Raw genomic sequence first — 26,490 nt, 5'->3', positions numbered from 1 at the left:
TACTATGAGAATTTTATAGCATCTTAACATGCTGCTTGGCAGAGCTTTCAAAACGTTGACGGCTTGTCAAAGTGTTGACGGTGGCAGAGCACCATTTGTAGCTCACATCCCTGATAAGGGTAAGGGCAAAGAGCAGACAGCAACGCCTCGGTTATAAATGAAAATCACCTCTGGTTTCACAGTAACACCCACCGCTCTTGTCAAGCATCTTTACTCCACCCCCCTGCCAAGGCAAAACCCACTGCAATCCTGCTTCGGCAGGGGAGTTGGACTAGATGATCTTTATGGTCCCTTCCAACTCTAAGAATTCAGTGAAATTCAGTGAAATTCAGTGAAATGGTCAAAAAGAACCAAACGGTGTTTTGGAAAAAAACAATCTCTAATATTGTACCGCTGTCTCGTTGCTGGACCGTGATGTAGTATTTCTTTTAAAAGTCAGAAAAAAGAAAACAAGCAAAAAAAAAAAATAGGAGTGAACGGGAAAAAAAAAAAAAAAAGTGGAAACAAATCATAAGGATAGACTGTAAATTGGGAGATGCTGCCCTGAAATGCTCTCCGCAGCATCTCGGGGTTGGGGCAGCACCTCAGGTGGGCAGGATCATCCCGGATCAAATGCTGAGGGAGCGGGGACAGTCAGGCATGTGCCTTTGGAGAAAGCCAGGACCTGCTGGGACTGGGCATGGTCTGGTGGTTCGGGCTCCCGCAGGCTTGGGTAGCAAATTTGGTAAAATGGGGCTTGCGACGTTTCAGGGGCGGCTGGACTAAGCTGCCGAAGGGTCTTTTTACAGATTTGGGGTGTGTGTGCTTTTGAACATCTTATCATGTAGCTGCTTTGACTGCCTACAGGTATAAATAACACCTGGCACCAAGGTCTGCGGCTGTATATTAAGTAAAGTGACTTGCTAAGCACGGAATTACTATTTTAATCCCCAAATATCACCACATCACTGAGTTCTGTGCCACAGCGTGGCATTTTATGTGTATTTAAGGCATGGGGAAAGTCAGGAACCGGTCATCCCCCTGCAGCAGGGGGTCCTCCAGAAAAGCCAGCAACCGGCTGGTCCTGCGGGTGGGTGGGTGCACATCCTCAGAGCCCCCCCATCCCAGCCACCCACCCAGGTCCTCGATGGCTTTTCCCTGCCAGGCTGGGGGAGCAGGGGCAGGGTGGGCAGCGTGGGCAGGGCGGCTGAGAGCCCTCCCCGGCTCAGCCTGATGCTCGTCCACGTGTCAGGGAGATTTAAAAAGTTTGGGGAGGGAGGGCACGGCCAGAAGAGCGGCTGGCAGCGCAGGGGACACCGCGGGCATGGGACACCTCTGCCACCAGCAGCCCCCCGCGGCCACCCCCCAGCGATGCCGGAGGAAGGCAGGGGACGGCGCGGCGCCACCGGGGTCCTCGCTCCTCCTCCTCCTCCTCCTCCTCGCCTCCTCGATGTCTGCTTGCGAAGGTGAGGAGCATCCCTCTCGCAACCCCTTCGATATTTTGGGGTTTTTTTTTTTTGGGGGGGGGGGAGGGAGGTGACCCTTCAGCTTGCCAGCCTGGCGAGGGGGCTGCAAGGGCGAGTCGCCGCCTCACCGGGCTGGGGTGGGATGCGGGGCCGGGGGAGAAGCAGGGATGCGCAGGGGGCCGGTGCTGCTGGGCACGGCTTCAGGGGTTGGGTTTTGGGGGGGTTCCTCCTGTATCACGGCAGGATTATCCTGTCTTGGCAAAACTACATGCCAGTAACTTGGGGAAGTTGCTTTTGTTAAAAGCAATTTCATTTTAAATATGATTTACTCTGATTTAAAAGCTAATTCTGAGACGTACCACAGAATTGTAGGAAAAATTGGGACCCTCTGGAAGTCGCTTAGCCCAACCTGAAGCGATATTTATTGCATGAGGAGTCTCTGGGGGTGGGGTTAAGTGGGAAAGGATAGGGCTGCTTTAAGCATAGAGCTTGATTATCTTGATTTAATTTGAAATGCCGTCTTCCACCTGAAAGATGTTATTTTTTGTAACAGGGAGTGCTTGTCAAACAAGTACAGCTAATGGGCTTATTAACAAAATGTACTCTCTTTTATATTCTATTTTCCCACTCCAGACAGATTAACTACTTATACCTTGTGGAGTAACATTACAAAATAAGTTTCTGTGCAAAGAACAGTTCTGTTTTGTTTGTATTATATGTGTGTGAGTTACTTTCACCAGGAATTTTTGTTCTGGTTTGATGCGTTTTTTTAACATCAAGAATCAAAGGAATCTGAGTACAGTATACGGAATGTTCCGTTAAAAATAAATTCTGGAGATGTGACAGAGGAGAGGGAAGGAAAAGGAGGGCAAGGAAAGGCAATGGCACACAGTATTTAGTTATTGTTCTTGCAGAAATGATCGTGTGGGGAGAGCAGTGGAGAGAAGATGCAAGAAGTGAACCCCAGGTAGAAAATTGACTGAAACTCTGCAGCTGCCATTCTGCTGCCTTGTGAGAAGCTGAGTTTTCAGAATTTGGCAGAATTGAAGGATAAGGGAACAAATATATCATGGACAGCATCAATTTTGTAGGAGGATTTCCTCCTATATGTTCCTTTTGAATAGGACTGCTTTCCTCAATAGCACTCTTTTTTTTTTTTTTTTTTTCCTCCCTATGGCTATTTTGTGTATATTACAAAATAACTTATTATTTCCCTGTGTGCGCCACTGTGTATGTGCGTAAATGAATGAAGTCCTACAGTGATTGCAGCACTGTTCTGGATGGGGCGAAGCAAGCTGTAATATCCAGGTTTTCTTGCCTGCTGCCCTAAGCTTTACAGGTTACTGGATTTCTTCTGCTCCCCCTGGAAAGCCTTGGGAACACACGATGGTAGCAACAGCATTCAGTGACAGGCAGGCAAAGCTTTAATGGGGAAAGTGTGTTGATTTGAGGTGTTGCCCAGTTCTACAACCAGGACACCAGTCCCAGGCAATACTCCAATTGGAATATACTAATTTAAGAACAGAAAACAAAGTAAGAGAATTGTAGCACCTTTCATTTATTTGGAGTTATTCCTTGAACTAAAGTAAACATTAAAAAAAACCCAAAAACAAATTTTCATTGGAAAGCAGTTTTCCTATTATGCAAACTTCCTAGAGATTTCAGAAATATCCCACTTCTACATAGGGTGAAATTAAGACCCCTCTTAATTTTTTTTTTTTTTCCCTGGAAAACAAACATCAAGAATAATTAGTCAGCTTAAGTTTGTACCAGTACCAAATTATGGTTTTGAAATCTACCTCTTAATGCCCGGAACTAAACACTGTTGTAGTTATTAGTATTACTTGTAAAAAGAAATGGAGGTGATGCGCAATTGTACCCTGCTCACCTGGCCATTCCAGCTAAGTCTACCATCACCGCTTTTTTGTTTAATATAGGTGGCTGTTCTGGTGCTGGGTCAGAAGGGACCAGAGACAGTGAATTCCAGGTTGGTAGCCTGGATGGGCAGAGTTGGAGAAAGGAGCTGCCCCCAAGCCAAGCATTATGCAATTAATAACACATTCAGTCTTCTAAAGGACTGAGCTTTTCCACATCACACACACCAGAGAGAGGAAATAAAGCTAGTTCCACATGTACTATCGCCTCATGTCATGGCTATTATTCACATGCAAGCATACATTACATAGCACAGGTTTAATTATTTAACTGTGACATGCAACAAAGCAAGAGGTAGGGTCCACCTTCTCGCCTTGCGATGTGTGTGCTGGAGGTGAGCTCAGGTCTCAGGAAGCTCCACGTTGCAGGGGCTGGAATGTGTTTTCCTGAGCAGGTCTTGGCATTCGAGAACTGCCATGCAAACTGTCTTGCCTGCTACTTATCACTGAGAAAGGACTAACACCATCCTGACCCCTGGTGAAAGCTGAGTGATTTCCACACTTGTTTATTGCTAAGAGATGTCAGTGTCCATATCTGCTGTGAACTTGTGAAGAAGCCTCCTGTGTTGCTGACATAGAGCAGGCAGAAACTACTGGGCAATGATAAGTGTGTTAGGTACCATCTTGTGTTCAGGGTTTTTATTTAAATCACTGACACAGGATACTTATACAAAGGACCTTTGCTGTACAGCATTGCTAAGCACGGTTTGTGCTTCCAGGTGCACCGATGCCATCCCAAGCACTCGAGGCAGATCAGGATTTGCAGCTGTGGAAAGAGGTAAGCATCATCTGTGCACTGCCCTACAGTAGACTCCATTTCTTCTGTGCCCACCCTTCCTACGGTCACATCTCACTCTCCAGTGTTTCTCTTGCATGGAGTTGAGGTCCTTCTTCTTCCAGTTCCGCTTCTCCCGCACATCTCCTATCCTGACATCAGCAAAGAGGTGAAACATCTTGTTTTCCAGATTTTCTGAACAGTTGCTCCAGCAGAATGTTGAGTTGGGTGTTGAGATGTCGTTCAGGGAAAAGATTGTCTTGGCTCAGTGGAGAGCTATGTTTGATAACAGGTGTCATTTAACTGTCCATGACCAGGCAGTCACTGTCCCTGGAAAAAACATGGTGTCCCGTCTGGTATTTTTATAGGCTGTACACAATTGTTTCAACTCATCCAATCTTATCTCTTGCTTCTTCTGTTCCGCACGCAGGGCTGGGACTCTGTATTTAATCCTCTCAATTTGCTAGTTAAAGGATAATGTACGGTGTCAATTAGCCCCTCTAACATTTTGCTAGTGATCGTTATCATGACTTCCACTCTCACCTTTGAAAGGAACATGTGTCTTGGCTCCAGGACGTGACACGTGTGTTAACACGGGCTCTTCCCTGCCCTTTTTGAACAGGTGGAATGACAGGGCGTAACACGCAGAGAGGGTTTAGCTGGCAACTCAGGTGCCCTGGAGTTGCTGTAACCTTCAAGTCCTCCCTCGACATTTAATTTTGTAGCTTCTGGTAACATTGGGAAGCAAAGGACTCATCGGGGGTAGAGATGCAGAGAGCCAACTTCTTCCTCCTGTGGGTGCTACAGGAGGCACTTCCCTTCCTGCCCGCTCCCCATAGAGCATTTGGGAAGTGTTGACTCAAACACCAACATGAACCTAAACCAGCACTTGAACAAGCCCTGCTGGTCTTTATCTCCTGGGAAAAAGTGGGAAGTAAGGTAGCTCTGGAGTAGTAGCTCTGGTAGCTCTAAGGAGTTTATGAAAACGAGACATTCTGGATTAAAACTGCTGCTTTACACGTTTCTGCATCAATTGCTAAGATTTGCGATTTGTAACACAGTATTTGTCCCTACAATGACTGGAGGCAAAGGCAAAGTTTCCATTGATTTCAGTGAACAAAAAAGTATGCAGAAGATACTAAATTCTGGGTAAAATTATGTAACATAACCAATATAATACTTACTATTTTAGCAAGAATAATGCAGGACTGGAGAGGGTCTAAGGAGAGAGAATTAGACTCATAGGGTTTTACCCTAAAACAACATGATTACAGAACCATACTAGTTCACCAGATTTTCCTGGAATGAAAAGCATCAGTTCTTCCCAGTTTGTTACTTTATTAGCGGACCATCCAGGAGAAACCCCGCCTCTAAATTAATTCAATCTTTTCCAGGAATGACTCCAAATTTATAAATACGGGAACCTTCTAACTAAGTATTGTGTTCCTTTACTCGTCTCTCACATCCTTTCATTTCTTTATGTTATTTAATCAACCCCAGTGCATCAGTGATGATAGGAACTATTACTTTTTTTTTTTTTTCTTTAAGGGAATTAACAGAAACTGTGGCATTTCCTCAGCCTTTGCTTTGTCCACACAGGTTCTGGCTGAGAGATACTGCTTTGTGTTTGAGGCACGGTGTCTTGTCCTGCTGCTGAATTATGATAGTCCGCTAATAGTCACCTCCAACTACAAAACAAGCAAAGAAACCAATAAAAAACAACAATAAAATCCCTCACCAAGAAGAAAAAGCACATTTTTAGTGTAGGCTTTGCAAATGACTTCAGCTGAGTTTATCTCATTCGCTGCTGATTTCTCCCTCTACATTTTCTTACTCCAAAAGTGGTGAAGCTGAACTAATATACCCGGAGACGAGCAAATGCACGATGAAGGGAAAAGAGAACGGGGAGGATGCGTTACCAACAAAAACTCTTTGAAGGGGGAATTCTGCGGGCTATTAGCTTTCCCACTCTCTCTGCTAATGCTTTCTCGCAGATTGTCTCTAGAGAAATGAATCATCTCTTGTCTTGAAGTACTCAGATATGCATTATTTGTTTATTGCTTTTTTTCAGTTAATGTTTTCATTGCTAAAGAGTGTTGTTTAGGGCTTTTTACCTATAACAAAATCGTAAAATCCATTGCATTACCTTCTCTTTACTTTAAAAAAAAGTAATTTTAATGCCGTCTATGAACTAGATGACTGGCAAAGCTTTCTGGCATCTAGACAAATGGTATCAAATATTCTATGCCAGAAATGGTGCATACCAATGCAGCTTGCTAATGATATGATTTTAAAGTTATACACTGAAAAGTTAAGCCTCTTTTTTAATTATTATTAAACTATGCAGCTTCAATTGGAGTACTTGAGATTTTTTTCTTTTCCGTACAGACAACTTTGAGCTTTCAGCACTGGTAATATTATTTCCACGAATTCCAATGCCCTTTATTCCCCTTCTTCTTCCTCCCCAATTGATAACTCCACCAAAATTGGTTCAGTAGCATGGGATTCTGTTGTCTTGGCAAAGAGACAACAAAAAGAAGACATGATTAATTTTCTACACAAGGGCATGAACAGCAGGGAGACGATGGGTAGGGATCACATACTCATTACTTCCTCCAAGACAAGATGGTGATAGCACTGATCGAAGGTGGCTTTGAAAAGACTGCTCAAGACAAATGGAAGTGCAGTGTTCAGGAAACCACAGGACACTGGGGATGCCAAAAGTTTACAATGGTCCAGGGAGAGACTGGTCAAATTCACAGCACAGAAATCCACTGTGGCTGGAGAGCATGGGTTTTACTGGACCACTGGTCTCTTCTTGGGTGTTTCCCTGCGTGCTGATGTATGGCCAGATTTGGAGATGAGATGCAGAGCAAAATAGACATTTATTTTGATCCAGATGAAATGGCTGGTGGGGTTTGTGGATTTATTTTTGTGTCTATGTGTGTAACATTCCATCCTGTGCTGATGTGTCTAAGTTCAAGCGCAATGACTTCTTCCACAGTGCTCTTTGGGTTTAGATCCCTTGAAATATATTGAATATATCTCTTACTAGCACTGTGATTTGGGAACCACCTCCTTTAAACAAAATCTTGTAAGACTGTTCATTTACCAAAGAAATCAGTGCAAACCTTGGGTGTTGGCTGCTTGGGGACTCAAACAAATTGACTGGACTGCATAAGACGTGCTGGCACATACATAATCACTCAAGAGATGCATGTGTTCTCACGCACCTGCAGGGATGCTGGAATCCAATCGGAAGAGGGGTGTTGGAGGACTGCTCTTTGAATCACTTACTTTGTCATTTTCTTTACAGTTTTGTATAATCCAAAGGTACCACAGAAGAGATGTAAGTTCATAGTCCCTACCCCAGATGCTTAAAATCATAATTTAAAATATGGCTTAGTCTGGGAAGGCTAAAAGTAGGGAGGGATGTGAGTGGAGTAAGAGAATAAAGGACCCAGATACATATGTGTTTTTTGTGATCAAACAAATATAAATTTGCTTATTTGGTCAAGGGCTATTTTCCCTTAAATATAAAATATTTCACGAATGTACCTGTAAGAATTCCTTATGGTGGACAAGCTTGCCGTACCTTTGGCTGCACTGAATTCTTTTTGAAAAGATACATATTTCACTTGTTTTTATTAATCTGACTTCCTAAAAAAGGACTGTGTGAACTTTTACAGATAGACGATGCATGTTCTGCCTACCTGTCCAGAGTTTCTCAACCTCAGGTGAGTCAGACACAGGTTACTTTATTATTTTGATCCTGTTTGTTACATGCAGTAGGATTGGAAGTCTGATGCCTGAGTTGATGTTTTCTTTACATTAGGCGTCCAGCGCACTGGAAGAACTTTGCTTTCTGGTCATGGGTTTTCTCCAGAAACCACAGGTAACACTCACAAAAGACTAATTAGAATTTCTGAAGCCTGATGTCTCAGTGTGCCAGTGACTACAATGAATTCTGAGGACCTGGTACGGGAAGTGTCACTCAGTGCTGGAAGTGATACTGTCAGTTCTTACTCTGAAATGCTGTGTCCTAACTCAACACCTATTAAAGACAGCAGGGAGACTCCAACGTTTGGAAAACAATCTCCAGGTTGAATACGAGGTTTCAGATGTTTTTATTGCTTTAGATTAGAAAAACAATGAGCTCTCAGTGGAAAAAGATATTTACTTACGAGAGTCTAGGGATATACAGAGGAGCATCTGCTAAACCCACCTACTCTTCTACTGGAGAGTAATCAGTGCTCTCTACAGAGTTTGAAAAGAGTAGTTACATTGATAAGGAAAGACATGTAATATATTTGTCAAGGAAGGACAATACTCCAATCCAGTACTGAAAAGTTTATAATGTAATCAGAATTGCCCATTGCGCTTTTTTTTTTTTTTTTAACAAATAAAAGCTTCTCTACCAATTGTTATTCCTACAGGGTTTAGATGAAAAAGACAACACCAAAAGGGTAAGATTTCTATGTATGTTTTACGATCACACTAAAATTGTCAAGAAAATCCTAACACCCTTGCCCTGTTTTGTAGTAAAACCCCACTTTTAATTTTTTTGAACAGTTCTTATTTCATTATTCTAAGACTCATGACTCAGGCAACTCAGACATCACGGTAAGTGGCATAGCACCTCCTTGTGAGTACACGTGTGCTTGTACATAAAAACAAGGCAATGTTCCTTTTTGCAGCAGTCTCTCCCACTGCACAGCGAGCTCAGAATGGGGAGCTTTGCATTTAAGATATAGAATGTGTTTTAATAACATGGAGGAGGATCATTGATACTGTCCAAGAGTGCAAAAAACCAACCAAACACTCAAAGAATCCCAACCGCATCTTAAACTTGTAGTTACAATTTTTTAGAATAAGATCAAAAGCTTGTTTCTGGTACTGGAACAGAACATATGCAGTGAAACAATGTGGATATATAGAAGCTGAGAACATGACCATAAATATCAAGAATCAAGAACTCTTAATGAATTTTTATTCATTATTAATTAAATTGTATGTATTTATTTGTGCATGTCATAAATATGTATCAAGCAAAATAGTATTTAAGTCTCACTCAGAATTTGAATTATATTTTAAATGAAAAATATGATTTTAAAAATAGCCTGGTATTGTTGATATAACAATATTCCCATAAGACAACAATATAAACCAGACTATGGGTGATCCATTCTTGCTTTTAAATTGCAAACATTATCTGTTATTTCTGTGCATCAATGTGTCTTTTCTGTGCATGACAGGATTTCGAGAAAGTTCAACATACTCATTTTTTTCTCACTTCTTAACAATCATCTGATAAGTTAATGTTCATTTTTGCCTTGGTCTTTACATTTCTTCAGAAATAATTGGTATATTTCCTAGATAGTGATATTGCTGACGCTGGGGTCAGTGTTTTCATGACAGAACTGCTCTGGAGGTTTTGATGGTAATCAGGGCACAATGAGATGAGCTATTTCTATTTAAGAGGTCACTGCATACCCCTCGTCCCCATCCCGAATGCTTTTGCCCCTGCCTGCCCTCGGGAATTGCTGCTTTCTCACTTCCTTCTGGTTTAGCTGTTCAGGTGACTCTTTTCCAGCCCCGTTCTCAGAGATACTGACTTAGGTGAGATCCATCATTCTTCAGCTTTATTAACCTCTCTCCACTGACTGCAAGACAGAGCTGAGATGCTCTTTAAGTCCTCCGCTACATGTCAGACTTCTACTTTTTTAGCCATTATGATGCCACGTTGCCTACCTTAGGGCAGACAGTGCAAAATTGGCTCCAAGTAGGCAAGTTCATTTTACCTACTAAATACACTATCACTTTGGTAGCTCTAGTTATTCCATAAATTATATTTCTATTTGGCGTATCACTTTTCTAAGAAGTATTGGTTAAAAAATGCGATATTTTTAAAATTATGTTTACATGAGTTGAAGGTTGAAATTGGTTGATGGAACATGGGGTTTCTACTTTATTCCTCATGGTGGACCTCTCTCCACAAGCCCATGTGGTTGTGTTTTGCCAGGGGGGCACTTACACTGCACACAATGCCACCGTTGCTTAACGAGGCTGTCTGCAAGCATAAAGTCTTGTTGAAGACAAGGAATTTCATGGTTTGAGCTTGTCTCTTAGGTACAGTGGCCACTGCAACAGTTACAAATTTCCCCTGAGAATGGATCCATCCTGTACGCTCTTTTCTAGCAAAAAAAAAAAAAAATTCTTAATTTTCTGAAGTTACTTTGAAGTCAAATGAACTTTTCATTACAACGGAGATTGAAGCTGCTAACTTCCATAACAGATAATAGTAGAAATGTTAGTAGGAGTAGTGTGTGGAAGTGTTCTCTGTACCACTCCCAGAGGCTGATCAAAGTCTGAATAATTGCAATTGCCTGGGCAAGAAGTCTGTAAACGGTTCTGAATTTTCAGTGAGTAGAGGTGAGGACACAGCTTTTCCCTCCATCACTGTGTGAGTCACAGTCCTAGTGTAAATATAAATGTTGCTATCTGTTTGTTTTCAAGTCCAAATGTTCAAAAAATAAGTTTCTCAATTAACATCTTCAGTCCTTTTTTGGTGCATGTTTGGTCCATAAGCCAATACTGTGGGAAGAGACTTTTTTTGCACCGTACGCTCCAAATTTCATTGTTGCTTATGTGTCTGTGTTCGTGTCCTCTCAGTCCTCTGTCCTGCATCCTTTGCTGCAGCTCGTTCCCCAGCTTAATGAGAGAAGATTGAAGAGATACAAAGTGGACGTATGTAATCTTAAACTCTGCATGTTTGCATTCTTACACTTTGTGATTTGTTAGCTCTTCTAAAAATGTCCTCCTAGACCTTTCTGCTCATAACGTTTTTATTTTCGTGATTTAATATCGCACAAGTGTACTTTCATCAGAAATACGAGGTTTTGCTGTGTTTTAATTAGAGAAAAATAATCCTGCTGATATTTAAAATTTAAAACAAAGAAACCCACTGAATATACACTTAACACAGAGCAGTGATAGAACACAGAGCCCAGGTACCAAAATGGATTGTGAGTTCTTTTATAAAAAGAAAAATACTTGCAAAGTTATCTGTACCATTATATTGCAGTTGAGTCATATTTTCTACGGGGTTTTTTTTTTTTTTTTAGCCTGTTTGGAATTCAAACCATATCTACTCCTTAAACATATACTGTTTATGACATAGCACTAAGAATTTCCAAGTGATTTATCGGTGATTTTACTGTTTAACTTAAAGTGCAGATAAGAAAGTTCTCCATGGAACTAATAGAAACCATGGAACTTCCATAGAAAAATAGTGTGTTTTGGAACAGAAGTTTCTCATAGAGAGAAATAGTACCATTGTTTCCAAAATGTCATAAAATTTGGGTATATTTGCTGCAAATGCAATTTATTATTGATCTGCCATCAATAATAAAAATAGTGCAAATATTCCCTGACTGTGAGAAATCTCTAAGTCCATCTTTCCCAGAGACTATAGCAGATGGGCTGATGGGGAAATGGCATCAGTAAACTTTGACACCAGTAGAAGACCAAAGCAACTCTGCCTAAGACGTGCAGAGGAACTCCGGTCCCCCACAGAGCAGTTCCTGCGGGCTGCCCAGCTCTGGTTGGACTACATGACTCTGGTGTCACAGGCTGGGCTTCAGGAAGGGTTGGATTGGTGCTGAATTTATTTTTTTCTTCTCACACTGGAAAGAAAACCAGAATCTGCTGTACATAAACACACCCACCTCTCTCCCTGACCAGACAAGGTTGACAATTGAAAAAGTGGATGGGCAAAGGAGAAAACATACTTTATTAAACTTATTCTTTCTTCCCAGTTTGGACTGATACTAGATTTTGTCATGAATTTGATTCCTCTTGAGCTCCATCTTGACTGACATAACAAGATCTAAGGCAGGAGACACAAGAGACTTTGTTGGCAAGTCAATCAAAGAGGTTGAACCAGATAACTTCTAGAGGGCAGGCACTAAACTCTAAATAAACACACTTCTTCATTAATACATGTTTCTGTATACATATACACATGCAGGTTTGGGAATATACATGCATGCACAGTACAGAATGTATTAGGGTGGGTTTTTTTAATATTTCCAAACCCTTGGAAGTTACAAGGCAAATGTTACAATGAAGGCAAATTTTAGCTTCAGTTGTTTTCTAATACCAACCTCCTGAGATGAAATCAAACCAGGAAACAATGTAACCTTCTCTAAGAGGTGTCTGGTTCTAAGTAGCAAATGGCATATTAACATGTTAAAAGTCCATAAAATAAATCATAATTCTATATTAGTAATTGTACTCTTGGCTCCTTTAATGTTCTAGATAATTTCCTTAACTTGCAACAGCTGCCTATTTTGGTTTTGTTTTTATATTTGTTCACACATTGAATAGAATTAGTAGAAAAATAATGAAATATAAATACCATTGGACACTCCAATGGCAATGTACAAACCCCCACTAATAGGCAAATTTTTAGCCTTTTCCAATTTAAAACCCCTTTAGTATTGAACAGATGGTAGATCTGAGATGGATATTTCAAACCCAGGTAATGCTAGAATGAGTCGGACGTTAGGAATAAAAATCATACATGTTTTACCTACGGCAAAGAAACTGGTTCATCATACCTGATGAACTTAAGTTGAAATTAAAGGAAAACTCAAAAAATAGCTTAAACTCTACTTCATTGGAAAGCTACCTTGCGTTGAAGCTATTCCTGTGTTAGGAAATGATGGGAGCCATCCTATTTTACACCATTCTTACCACATTAAAATAGAGCATGGAATGATTGCTTTCTATGACAATTCTGGTTGTGATCAAGAGATCACATGACATCATTTTTAAATTGAGAAATACCTTCATTGCTAAATAAATTCCATCTAAATTTTATGTTCTGCTAAGCAGAAGATTCGAACTGTTTTGTTTCTGAGTTGGCCTGTCTCTCCACCTGCGGGTCAGACCCCTCACTCACGTACCTGGTATTAACGCAAGCAAAGAAAATACTGTCATTAAGCTTATGTGCTCTCTAATCATGAAGGTCTCATTAAAATACCCGGATACTTCATGCTTTGTACTTGTTACATTTGAATGGAATTTGTATTTTCTTCATCGGTAGTTTCCCCTCCCTTGCTGTATGGATCAGTAGGCAGCTGTTTCTCATTGTGTGCAGCACGGACAGGGTAGAATATCATAAGGACTGGTCTTTTTTGGGGGAATTAATGTGAGAGGGGTGATGAAGATATACCTTTGTAAACAGTTGAGGATCTCATTCCTGGGCTGGATCCCAAGTACTTGTGGTTTTTAAGCTTTGCATTGTTGTCCTTCTGTGAGGTGCAAAGACCAACTTGATCTTGTCTGTAGAGACTCCGCTACCACGAAGACTCTGGTTGTGTCTGGGTAATGAAACCTGGGAAGTGGAAGTCAAAGGCTGCCCGCCATTACTAGTACCATTCCACAGCAATCTGAACAGAACTAAAACTGTGTTTTCTGCTATTTCTACATGATAGCGTGAACTTTGTGTTACTGATGCGGAGAAATATATATAAAGCATGCCTTAAGGGGCAAGGCTGTACAGTAGTACTGAAGAAATACTTTTAATATGTACATAAATAATCCCTCTATATGAACTGACTTACAAGAATAGATATGATTTAAAATACTTTTTTTCAGGAAGAGCTTCAAGGACCTGGAGGGATTCAAAGTAGAGGCTACTTTTTCTACAGGGTATGGTTTGTTTGGCTATTTTTCTTTTCATTTTGTGATGTAGCGAAACAGACACTTTTCTGTTTTCCTTATGCTTTGCCCAGTAAGATTAGAAACTAGATACAGAAATTCTCATGAGAATGAAACTATTCTGTTCATCTTAATGCCTTTTTACTCCATTTTTGCAAGATTAAGCAAGTTAAAGTTGGCAAGTCAAACTTAATAATAATTCTCTTGGTTTTGGTTAATCTTTTTTTTCCTATTTAAATAAGAAAGTGGTTAATGAGAAGGAGGCAAGTTTGTATAGTTGTATTTCTTATGCATCAGGATTGGATCTGCAGAGTTCTTACAACAGGCCAAAGTTATTGATGATATTCACATCTATGCATTCATGATGCCAGAGTGAAAAGCAAATTCTTATCAAGCTCAGCAAGAGATTTTTTATCAGCTTTAGAAGACTTTGTATCACGTTCCTTTGTAGTGCAAATATTTCTAAAATGACCATGGTGAAAAGGGAGAAACTCTTTGCCTACATTAAAGAACAGTCTAAAAAATTCATTGAGTGACATGTGTTTCTTTGTTAATTACAACAAACACACTGCAATAATAACAACAATCTGGAAGCGCATCTTAAGAAAATGCGAAAAGAATTAGTGATAATGGTCTCTTAGAGTGACTTCTTGTGGCTTTCTCCCCCTTATAAAATCGTACAAGATGAGTATAATTCATTCTTCACTCTGTATACAGTAATGTTTACTGTATAATTCTCCTCCAAAGGTGGATATACATGAAATAGTAACTGGCTTCAGGTTTATCTTTAGTGATGATCACGTTGACGGAACTAAGAAATTTCCCAATTTCTATACATACCAAGTTGCGTGGGGCTTTGTCACTGAAACCAGTCAGTTTTATGGAGTGCTGATTGAGTATTTGTCTTTCAGCCACGCAACGGAAGGAGATCAGTGGATTTTCGCTAAGGAGGTACTTATTTAAGGCTTTTAATCACAATCTATATTTAAATTAGTTTCTTTTTATACAAATAGGGCACAATATTTATGTTGAGGAGTAGTCTCAGACAGCCTTTTACTGTTTTGTCAATTTACAGTTCTGCAGACAAGCCTTTCTCAGATGTTCTAAATTCATGTATCTTCAAGCAAAGTGAGTAGAAGCTGTAGGTCTTCAGTTCCTAGAACTGAGAATACACAGCTGTTTCAGGCAGCAAGAAATGGAAAATATCCCACATCTGTAAGCAGTTTAGAAAGTTAACAATGATGATAAGTGTATGTCCGGAAGAACTGATACAACTAGCTATGAAACACGTATTGACGTCCTGGGGTAATCCCCCTGTTCTTACACAGCAAAAAGACTCACACTGAAACTAAGTACAGGCTTCAGGATTTAACTTCAAATCATTCAGGTCTCTGGAGCTGATTTGGATTTGGAGTGATATAATAAAGTTTCCCTATGCCAATATTATAATGCTCTGTTTTCTAATACATCTTACATCTATATCATATTTTAAGTATTTAGTATTTAGTGTTATATTGTACCAACAGCTAAAGCTTGTTCTTATTTTTCAGGATTTTAGATTCCTGACCTAGAACTAATGCTGCAGGAATGCTGAGTACATGGACATGCTGTTTTCCTTACAAAAATTATTCATCGCCAATGTACAATTAAAAATCACTAGAATGTAAATGTTCTTAAAATAGATCCTGTTAGGATTCAAATGTTTCTTTACTTTGTTGATTATATTAAAAGCATATTAAAATTCTTTGTTTTGTAGTGTTATGATATTTACAACTGTGTGTAATGTGACTGTAGAAAAGTCACAGTGTATGCATGTAACAGACATTGCCTCTAACAACACTGTTATGTACATTTATTTTCCCTTATAAATAAAAGCACTCAGTTAGAGGGTTGTTTTAATGAGAATGTTTGCGATGTAGACCAGTGATTTCTTTTCAGAAGATATTGTAAGTGATTTGCGCAGTCTTTGAAATCATGGTTTATCTAGGGAGGCAAAACAAAAGGTGTGGTTGGCTTTTCAAGATGATGTTCTCTGCAAGATGATGTTCTCTACCCCTGTACTTGCTTCACTGTAGCCTGTGGACTTCTGGCAGTCTGCAGGGTCAAGATAAGTGCTTTGCAGGTGGTTTACAGAACTATATTGATGATAAAGGAGTCAGCAGTCCTCAATAAGCCTTAAGGTTAATAGTGTTTCATTGGCTGAAAAAATTAGAATCTCTATTCCCTTAACTAAAGGAAATTGAATAAGTTGCCTGTTTTGAAGAAATACCTTTACTTAAATCAACTGAAATACAAAAACATCATTTTTTTAGCTGTCTTGTTTTTAGCTATTAAGAACACAGATGCAGTACAATTCTCATTTAGAAGATGACTAAATTGTGTTAATTACATTCTTCAAGAATTAGGATCCATTTGAAAACTCAAGTGTTTTTCATGTAGAACTAAAGAAATTCGACTCGAAAGAACAAGTTAGCCTCACAATATTCCTAGCTTCTCTCTCTGAGTTTGTTTTCACACCAGAGTTGTGTTAAAATACAATGTTGAGGCTGTAATTATGTTGAAAGTGGTTAACCATTCAGTGTAGAAGCAGATTATTGTTCTTAACATTGTATTGGCTGGTGACAGTTTGAACTCACCTCAGCGTTACTACTCCTGCTCCTGCAGGCTTGGATGAGCCGGTGAACTTCAGAAGGTAGCTGGGAAAACAGGTGGAAACCGGCTTAAGATGTTCCTTTTCCTCTTCTTACCCACTGGTTTTCCCTCTGCAGTTTGCTGTGCCTCCAGCACTGGTGCCATTATTTGTGAACGGAGGATCCCGTTTGATATGATCCCTGGTCGGAGCTAACGTGTGGCCTTGTACCACAAAACGCTTATTAAATTATACTGTATGAAGTTAGGTTATTTGTTTACGTGTTTCCCCCTGCTGCCTTATACCACGCGACTGACAGCTTCCACCCCATGGAAGGAGCAGGCCATGGCTGAATGGCAGGCAGGGAAGCAGGGCTGCCTCCTTCAGTCACACCCACGGCCTACAGTGGCCCAGACTGAAAGTGCCCCCTGTTTGATGGCTTTGTTTGTTTGGACTTTGTTTATTCTTGTTTGTTTTCTGTTGCTTTTTTTCTTCTGAAACTGTTTTGTCAGCAGTAACCAACGACCCATGGGCTGTTGGTCCAGCCAGGGCCCACCACCCGCCTCACGCCGCCATTACTAGAACGGGTGAGGGCAGGGCTCCCCGACCCAACGGCCGCCGGCCTCTTGCCACCATCGGCTCAGTGGCCTCCCTGAGGAGAGGCAGAGCCCCGGGGGGAGCCATGCAGGTGGGCACAGAGGGTCACCCCAGCCCCGAGCTGCCCTGGTGGGGCAGACGGAGGGCGGTGAGGGAGTTGGGGCCCGGAGGCTGAGGAAATGGGGGAGGCTGCGGGTGGGCAGCGGTCGGGGCTGAGAGGATTGAAATTATCCAGACTTTGGGCTCCCAAACTTGACATATGCATCACCCCTGGCAAAGCTGGTGGTAATTAACAGCATCATTAGCAGCAGCGAGAAGTGTTATGAGAAGATTTTCACTTGGGACTGTGGCCTGCTAGGAGAGTAATACTGCTTCAGCAGTCTAGCTTCATACTCCAAAATCAATTTACTTTGGGTCACTTTTTGCCATTGCTTGGCTCCTTTGCACTCTCACTGTCAAATATCTTCTCAAATTTTTGACACACACTTTCATTTATTTAATCTCTGCACGTTACTGCAACCTTGAACATCTGATCACTTAACACTAACTTTTGAAACATTGATTTAACTCAATTTGTTAAAAAATTGTTAAAGGTCTGCTTGCTTCTGATCTTCTCTTCCTTGAGACTGGAGTTCAGACCAATCAGACACACCTGTTTCTGTTATGTTCACTGTGATCTAGGATTCTTGATCCATTTATTTTTTTTTTGCTTTTATATTTTGTAGATGTAGCAGCACCTAGAAAATGTCCCATGAACAACTGTTTGCACAAACATATTGAACGTTACAAACATTAAAAAGAAATAGTACAAAATGCACCATTTAAGTAAAATACTATGGAAAGATTTTATGTAGGAACTAAGTTTTTACAGAAAAACACAAAATGTCAAAATCTTTCCTGGCAAAAAGTGGTGAGAGCTTATCTTCTAAGTTACCTACACTCTAATTCTGTTTCAGTAGTCCTTTTTGTTGTGTGGTTTTGAAATTATTTGTCCAGTTGTTATGATTATTTTTATTACTGTTTTTAATGCCTCATGATTCTTTGTAATCCTTCTGCTATGGAGAAGGATTTGCTTTCTGTGAAGTGGGAAAAATCTGATCCTGACTTAAGTCAGGAAAACATACACTAAAGCACTTGTGTGGAGGCCAAAGTGCACGTGCATCACTTGTGTTTCTTCACTGGCTCCCTTGGAAGAGTAGCCCGCTTAGTTCTGTGGATTTTTTGGTACCCTGGCTGTACCTAAGTCAAAATTCTGCTTTGGTGAAGGCAGTGCAGTAAGCCTGACTATAGGACTTTTTTTATGTAAGCAAACCCTGCGGAATTACACCAGCAAAATCTTCATTTGGGTTTTTCCTATTCCAGACCCATTAGTGACCATCAAATTAATTAGATTGTACATGGAGCTTGTCTTTTATTTTTTCCAATGGATTATATCAATTACTTTTCAATCAAAGAAGGAGAAAACATCACTTATTCTTAATTATTTATCTATGTTTTCATATGTAGATAAAGTAAGTTTGCTAGTATATTTGAAAGACAGGGTGATGAAACAACCATATTCCTAGAGGTAGATTGTTACAGAAAATAATTTTCCAAATATTATAACTAACTACAAATGGAGTTGCCATTTCTAGTCCAAAATCTGGATATAGGAGCTTTGCAGAAGGAGTCAATTAAAGTATTCAGGTATGAAATCTCCTCTTTACCTTAAAAAAAAAAAAGCACTAGATGTCGGCAAAGCCAGAATGCTCCACTGGTAATGAATATGGGTAGCAGTCCCCTTGCCTGCAGCCGGCTCAGGAGCGCTGGAGGAACTTTCATGAACTACTGCCACTTCTTTTCTACTCCAAACCCTCCAAAGTCTTGCTTCCTCACCCATGCCAGAAGAAACTGGCAGAGGTAAGAGTCTTCTCGCAAACCCGCTCTACTTACCTTCCCTGCAAGCAACAGCATGATTCTGTTTACTCTCTTTGTGCATTTCTCAAGTATGTTTTCAGATAAAATGCAAAGAAATTCTTTTAGCTTTAGGAAATTTCTTGAGGCTTGTGTAGCATTTGGTCTTCATTAGAATTTATTTTATTACACTCATGCTCAGTTCTGTACAAGAGATTTTTTGAATAACAACGAGGCAGCTGTCAGCTGTCAGGGTCAATGTAGTACTCATGGGCACAGTAGTAAGCCAGTGGAAATCCTGGATGTTTCCTCAGGTAACATTTTTGTAATGTTCTTTTTGTTCATTTGATGCTACAGTATTAATGAATTATGAATATCACTAAATGTTTCTGATACATATTTGTAGAGATTTCTTTATGGAGGTTTTCAAGCAAGTCATCATTTCAGGGCCCAAAATACCACACTTTTTGATTAACAACCTGTTTTAAAATCTGCTTTACTGCTTCTTATCCATCTTCGAGGCCTCCTAATGTGTTGCTATTCTACTATTCCAACAGCAGTCCAGTTACAATAAATAAATTTTTTTAATGTGATAATTTCAGTAGAAATGTAGTCTTATAGATAGCGTACCGTTCCTTTATCTTAACCATTTAATTAAACTTACCACAAATGTAGACTTAACACCTACAGAAGTCCTGTGTTATTAACATGGTCTATGAAGTAGCTTATGCTGACATATTAATATTAACCATTCACTCAAAATAAAAAGGTCTTTTTCTTCTGATTCTAGGCATGCTTTTACAGGTTTATTCACAGTGTCAGTACCTTATTCTTAGTAGTAACATAAAAATACTGATACAAAAATCTTGCCTGTATAATGCTCTATTTCTTTAAGTGTGTTTAAGTAAGCTGTGTAAAGTTTGGGATTTCTGAAGTAGGTTTCCATATATCTTTTAGACAATTTTGGAGACTAATAATTTTATCTATGCTTAAATTTTGAGTTTTCTTTCTGTCTTTTTTTCTTGCTGCTTTCTGTTCGGAAGTGAAAAATGGCAAATGAATATTCATGATAGAGAAGGGTCCATGAAGGTTTTTCAGCCTCTAAGTAATGTTTATGTTACATCCTTAATATGTGCCAAAGTGAAAAAGGGATGGTTTTGGTTTAAAAAAAAAACGCACACAAGACTGATTTGTTGATTTAGTTTTGTTTCATAACATTAAAACAGGATCCAAATGAAGATACTGAATGGAATGACATCCTGAGAGATTTTGGAATTCTTCCTCCAAAAGAAAAACTGAAAGATGAAACTGAAGAAATGGTTTTACACTTGCAGAAAGAAGCAGAAGGCAAGTAAAATTAAAAATACATGCTATTAGTATAACAATATTGGAAAAATAGAGGTATTTTCAATAATGCTTTTTGTAACTTAAACATTGTACAATATTTATACTTTTATTTTAATTACTTTCACTTGGTTATTTTAAAAAGGATTCTGAATTAAAGATACAACACAGTTAGTGACAAACATTATGGTATGTACCAAGTACGGATAACTAATTTTCATAATTTCATAAAGGAACCAATCAGTATAAACAAGATTCACATTCTGAGAAATTGGTAGTAATCCACTCCGTATTTCTGTATTTTCCTCTATAGTTATATTTAAATACATTTCTTTCTTTTCAGAGTTATGCCAAAGTTGAGTAATTTCTGAAATAGTTCATCTTTTTCTTTCATTAGTTCCATGGTTGTGTAGTACTTTTCATACATTAAAAATGTTTGCAGGCACTTCGGAGAACAAAAGGTGACTAATTTTTGTTTGTTGTTTCTAGTGAAACCATATGAAAGAATGAATCTTGAAGAATTGAAGGACACTGAAGATGACTTTGATGAGGCCGATAGGAAAGCTATTGAAATCTACAGGTAAAGTAAGGTATTTCTATCCAGATTAACAGTGTACATGTCACTATTGCCCCTGTTCGTGAAATGGACAGACAGTAGGTCGTGGGTAACCCTTTTCTAGCTCGTTCACAAGAACATTAGGAAAAACAAGGTCCCGACATACATGGCTCCAACTTTGTGAAAGACACTGAGTTTGTGCGTATGGACCATGTGCCAGCTATATCAGGATGGTGTGCCATTAAAGGACTGAGATCAAGCTGGTTAGTATTTTTACTTGATAATTAAATAATTAATCTGAGTATTTGTACACACAGAACTTTTACGCAGAAGAAAAATGCTAATACAATCAAAACATTTCCTCTGTCTGCATTCTACCTGTACTTACTGCTTTTGCATTGTTAAAGTGACTAAAATAATTCTAGTGCTAGCACTGTGTATCTAGTGCTGTATTCTCATAGGAAAATAATAGTTCACGTAATTTTGTGAAAGTTGGAACCTAAATTATCATGCACTGTTGCTAGAGTATAATAACATTGCATATGTATTATATAATCTTCTATAGTGGCTTTCAGTTAGTAAAATTAATTGCTGCTTTTAGTTCAACAAATCCGTGAGGCATTTTCCTTTTCCAACTTGCAAGTATTTTTGTAGATGAAGACTGCCACCTACTGCTTTTACATTCCAATTTTCATGAATTATTTTTAAATTGTGTCATAAAATTTAGTATAAGTACCGGTAGTTCTTCCTCAAACTGATTTTCGGACTCATAGAAACAATTAGTAGCTGCACAATCTTTTTCTCACTTTGTCTCAAATGAAAAAACCTTGTGCTACGTGTTTGTTACTCGTTTCCCAAATCTGGTACTGATGAATCGAGAAAATGTATTTTAATGTTATCTTATTGAATTAAGAGTAGCACAGAAACCTTTCTAGCTCTGAAATTACATTAGAAGACCTTGAGCTAAAGGGTTACTCAAAGCATTTTTAAAAGTAATGGAGAGAAATGCACTAGATATTATTTTTAAATGCATTTAAAATGTTCCAAAGATGCTCATTATTATTATTACTTTTTAATTAGGCAGCAACGCTTGCAAGAATGGAAGTGTCTTCAGAGGAGGAAAAAGTATGGGGAGCTGACAGAAATTTGTGGAGAGCAGTATGTAAAGGAAGTTACAAATGCTCCAGAGGATGTTTGGGTTATAATTCGTCTTTATCGGTCAAGGTAATTACATTCTTGTTTAAGATGATGAATACTTCAATACCGATAATTGAACTGGTAATTAAAAAGCAATACCAGGAAAAATGAAATGCAACAGACTAATGAAATAGCTATTGTTTGGAGGCAACGGAATCACAGAGCATGGGACCTCCTTGATTTGTTAATTCGCTTTGTGAGAGTTAATCACTTCACTTTTGTTTAAATATGTGAAAGATTTCTTTTGCTCTCTGTGCTTACCACCACCTACTGAACCTCACTGTGAGATTGCTGAATTTCACTGGGAAAATGGCCTCCACTCTCTGTGTTAGGGGAAGTTCGTTTGCAGACTCTTTTCTCAGCTGAATTATTCTACCTTTATTTCCCCTTTAACTTGAACAAATTAAAAGTCCACTAGGAAAAGTCTCAGTTCTGAAAACTGAAGGATGCTAGGGAATTTGTTAGTTTATCGGTTCCCCAATAAATTCTCTCATGGTAGCAGTAGTTGCGAGAGGATCCAGCAGAAATACCAAAGGACTCCCATGATTAGTTCAGCATACGTTAGTGACTCTAGTAGATGTTTTTAAAAAGCACTGGAAACTAGCACTGAAAATGTTTAATGCATTTTTTTAGATGCAGATGAGTTTTCCCTCAGTTTTCAGGAATCGAGTATTATTTCCAGGAGCAACCGGAATAGGTCAATCAAATGAAATTGTTCAAATTACAATAACTTAGATTTACAGATCTGAAGAAAGAAAACAGCAGCTTTTCTTACTTTTCATTGGTTTTATTTACTGGTGAACCAATTCTACACTTTACCATTGCATAAATACGAGTCTGTGAGGAAACCCCTAATCCCTTAGGAATGAATAGAGATCTGCAGTGCCTCTCACGGCTGGTAACACAAGTGCCATCCAGCCTGTGGCCAGCAGAGGGTGCTGCTGGAACTCCTCGAGGGTCCACAGCCTAAACCGGCTTCTGGAACCTCAGTCGGTTACAACAAAGATCCGCACTTCTAAAAGGTTAACGGGCTGGAGGTGAACAAAAACCAACCACCCAACCAAAAAAAAAAACCAAAACAAAACAAAAAAACCCAAACCAAAACAAAACCACAAACAAAAAAAACCCCACATTGGTTTCAGGGGTTTTTTTTGTGTGGTGGTTTGTTTTGGGTTTTTTTTAGCTGAGGTTTATATGGTAATTGTATTGCAAATAGTAGCTATGAAAGTAATGAACTGGCCTATGGTGGAAATCATAGAATTATCTGGGTTGGAAGGGACCTTTAAGATCATCTAGTCCAACCATCAACCTAACTGATAAAAACCGTCACTAAATCATGTCACTAAGCTCTATGTCTACCCATCTACCTCCAGGGATGGTGCCTCAACCACTTCCCTGGGCAGCCTGTTCCAAGGCTTAATAACCCTTTCAGTGTAAAAATTTTTCCTAATATCCAATCTGAACCTCCCCTGGCACAACTTGAGGCCATTTCCTCTTGTCCTATCGCCTGTGACTTGGGAGAAGAGACCGACCCCTGCCTCGCTACACCCTCCTTTCAGGTAGTTGAAGAAAGCAAGAAGGTCTTCCCTCAGCCTCCTTTTCTCCAGGCTGAACAATCCCAGCTCCCTCAGCTGCTCTGCACAAGACTTGTTCTCCTGATCCCTCACCAGCTTCGTTGCCCTTCTCCGGACCCGCTCCAGCATCTCAATGTCTTTTTTGTGGTAAAGGGCCCAAAACTGGACACAGGACTCAAGGTGGGGCCTCACCAGTGCCCAGTTACAGGGGGACGATCACCTCCCGAGTCCTACTCGCCACACTGTTCCTGATACAGGCCAAGATGCTGTTGGCCTTCTTGGCCACCTGGGCACACTGCTGGCTCATGTTCAGCCGACAGTTGACCAACATCCCCAGGTCCTTCTCTGCCGGGCAGCTAAATAAAATTTGTGGTGCAATTCTTATAACAAATTAAAGTAAAAGCAGACTATAGGAAAAAAGCTACGTTTAGAATCATAGAACGGTTTGGGTTGGAAGGGTCCTTAAAGATCATCTTGTTCTGACCCCCCCGCCATGGGGTGTTTATTCTTCAAAGGCTTGATTTTTAATAACTTTTAGTTATTTTACAAATCATTTACACTGGAACTGTCATCATACTTTCTTATTCTTTTCTAGCATCCCACTGTGTTTACTGGTTAACGACCATCTCAGCCTGCTAGCCAGGAAGTTTCCAGAAGTCAAGTTTCTCAAAGCCATTGTAAACAGCTGCATTCAGAATTACCACGACAGATATTTACCCACAATACTTGTATATAAAACTGGTGAGATAAAAGGCAGGTTCATTGGAGCAGCTGAATGTGGGGGAATATCTCTTAAAGTGGAAGGTATGAGAAATATTTTTAAATAATTCACGTTATACAAAATTTTATGTTGTTTGTAACCAGTAGATCTAAAGATCACTGCTTAAAGTTTGTAGGAAATTGCAGTTTATTTTTGTAGGAAAAAAAGTCTAAAAAAGCAAAGAATCAATTTATGTAATTTTGTGGTAAGAATATTGGATAAGCATGGATATTTTGCAATTCCATGGTTAGATATTTCCCTGAGATAAAGTTGGGTTGTCGCAAGGATGGTTCTATTTATTGTTGTTGTTGAGATGGAGCTTGGTCTTTTACTAAAAGTCCTTTTCAGTGAGAATTTATTGCATTTATCAGAATAAATTGTAACTTGTTTTTACAGAACTGGAATGGAAACGAGCAGAAGTTGGAGCAGTAGAAACCGAGTTAGAAGAAAACCCCCAAAAGGACACTGTGAATATGACAACACTGTCAGCATGGAGTATTTCTGCTCATGAAGACACCAATACAGAAAGTAGTGATGTGATGAAACCACATATTACTTGAGAAAATTTTAAAGCATAGAATCATGGAATCGTCCAGGTTGGAAGAGACCCTTGGGATCATCGAGTCCAACCATCTACCCTACACTACAAAGTTCTCCCCTATATCATATCCCCCAACACCACATCTAAACAGCTCTTAAACACATCCAGGGATGGTGACTCAACCACCTCCCTGGGCAGCCTATTCCAATGCCCGACCACTCTTTCTGTGAAAAATTCTTTCCTAATGTTCAGTCTAAACCTACCCTGTTGGAGCTTGAAGCCATTTCCTCTCGTTCTGTCATTAATTACCTGTGCGAAGAGACCAGCACCAACCTCTCTACAGTGTCCTTTCAAGTAGTTGTAGAGAGTGATGAGGTCTCCCCTCAGCCTCCTCTTCCTCATACTAAACAGTCCCAGCTCCTTCAACTGCTGTTCTGACATAAATTAGCTCAAATACAGTTTTTTACTCCTTTGAGTATTTTTACTCCTTTGAATTGAAACAATTTTTTAAAATATTTTTTTGGTTTTGATTGGTAGAAGAAAATGGATGTAGTAAATGAAAGCCATACTTACCTTTGGATACATATAGACAGCTGTTCATTGACACCGAGAGCCTGGATTCTCCATTTCATACAAACTCTGCTAAAACGGAAGGGGAAGGGGAGGGTATTAGCTGGTGGGCTCTAATCCATACTTTCTTCCTCCTTTTATCCAGCACAGGTGCCAGATACTCCTTTAACTCTCAGTGAGAAGTCTGTAGTGGAACTCTGCTCTGCTAAGCACCTTCTCAGTGCCTCCCCCGAAAAGGTGACCCAAAGCCAATTACGTGTATAGTGATACAAAATCAGGATTTGGCCCTGAATCCATTGACTAACAGTTCCGTTTGTTTGACAGGTGTTCAAGAATTTTCTCCAGTGCCAAGGATAATCTTCCCACTAGCTTAGAATAATGACAGTTGGATCAGTTGTTCCTTCCTAACAAAAATAAGTATATCCTAAAAAAAAGTTTACAGTACAACTGCAGATAAGCAAAACTAGAGTGAATGAAGAGACCACGCTCCTGATTCAGCATTTTTATTATGAGTGGTGAATCAAACTGTACAAAACCAATCTCAATGTGCTAATGAAGATTTAGTTATATAGTTGACATGGTTTATAGCATCAGGATGCAGAAAGAAAAGTCAAACAGAAACAGTTCGCTTAACAGTTGGCACATAAATACCTAAGAACAAGAAAACTAACATTAGCCATTGGTTTTTTTTCACCCACTAGGATGCGGTATTAGTAGATACCTAATGGCAGACACCACTTCTAGAAACTTCTATTTTGCAGATTCAAAGAGATAACTAGTAGATGCATTTCAGAGATAATGGCTTATCTGCCACTTCAAACTAAAGCGAAGTAGTAGTTTTAAATGTAAATAGGTCATCAGTGACTTCAGATACGATTCCACAGTCACGTCAGGTGAATATCAGTGTTGGGTGCTGTAAAAGGAGTACTACCCCCACTTCCTCTTAGTG

At 39.6% G+C, this 26,490-nt stretch overlaps 2 protein-coding genes across 2 annotated transcripts; both read left to right on the top strand.

Annotated features, from left to right (window-relative positions):
- The first annotated feature begins 1,303 nt into the window (after window positions 1–1,303).
- On the top strand, window positions 1,304–14,827 carry NMU (neuromedin U). The gene is made up of 9 exons (XM_074155129.1): window positions 1,304–1,445; window positions 4,099–4,157; window positions 7,844–7,891; window positions 7,990–8,049; window positions 8,591–8,620; window positions 8,727–8,777; window positions 10,827–10,901; window positions 13,818–13,871; window positions 14,792–14,827. The coding sequence occupies exons 1-9, from the start codon at window positions 1,304–1,306 to the stop codon at window positions 14,825–14,827; spliced, it is 555 nt and encodes a 184-aa protein (XP_074011230.1).
- A 4,441-nt stretch (window positions 14,828–19,268) lies between these two features.
- Window positions 19,269–24,990, top strand: PDCL2 (phosducin like 2). Its single transcript, XM_074155013.1, has 6 exons — window positions 19,269–19,313; window positions 20,226–20,346; window positions 20,833–20,923; window positions 21,980–22,123; window positions 24,266–24,474; window positions 24,827–24,990. The coding sequence occupies exons 1-6, from the start codon at window positions 19,269–19,271 to the stop codon at window positions 24,988–24,990; spliced, it is 774 nt and encodes a 257-aa protein (XP_074011114.1).
- Window positions 24,991–26,490: the final 1,500 nt, after the last annotated feature.

The sequence above is a fragment of the Numenius arquata genome, chromosome 10 (assembly GCF_964106895.1).
Source record: "Numenius arquata chromosome 10, bNumArq3.hap1.1, whole genome shotgun sequence".
In the NCBI taxonomy this organism is placed as follows: domain Eukaryota; kingdom Metazoa; phylum Chordata; class Aves; order Charadriiformes; family Scolopacidae; genus Numenius; species Numenius arquata.
Note: the sequence above shows the minus strand (reverse complement) of the source record. Positions and strands in the feature narration are given on the sequence as shown.

Excerpts from the sequence above, each read along its gene's own strand:
- NMU (XM_074155129.1), top strand. The coding sequence starts at position 1,304 with ATGGGACACCTCTGCCACCAGCAGCCCCCCGCGGCCACCCCCCAGCGA. Across the intron at positions 10,902-13,817 it reads TGAAGAGATACAAAGTGGAC|GAAGAGCTTCAAGGACCTGG; the intron begins GTATGTAATCTT and ends ACTTTTTTTCAG. Across the intron at positions 13,872-14,791 it reads GAGGCTACTTTTTCTACAGG|CCACGCAACGGAAGGAGATC; the intron begins GTATGGTTTGTT and ends TTTGTCTTTCAG.
- PDCL2 (XM_074155013.1), top strand. The coding sequence starts at position 19,269 with ATGGGCACAGTAGTAAGCCAGTGGAAATCCTGGATGTTTCCTCAG. Across the intron at positions 20,924-21,979 it reads AAAGCTATTGAAATCTACAG|GCAGCAACGCTTGCAAGAAT; the intron begins GTAAAGTAAGGT and ends CTTTTTAATTAG. Across the intron at positions 24,475-24,826 it reads AATATCTCTTAAAGTGGAAG|AACTGGAATGGAAACGAGCA; the intron begins GTATGAGAAATA and ends TTGTTTTTACAG.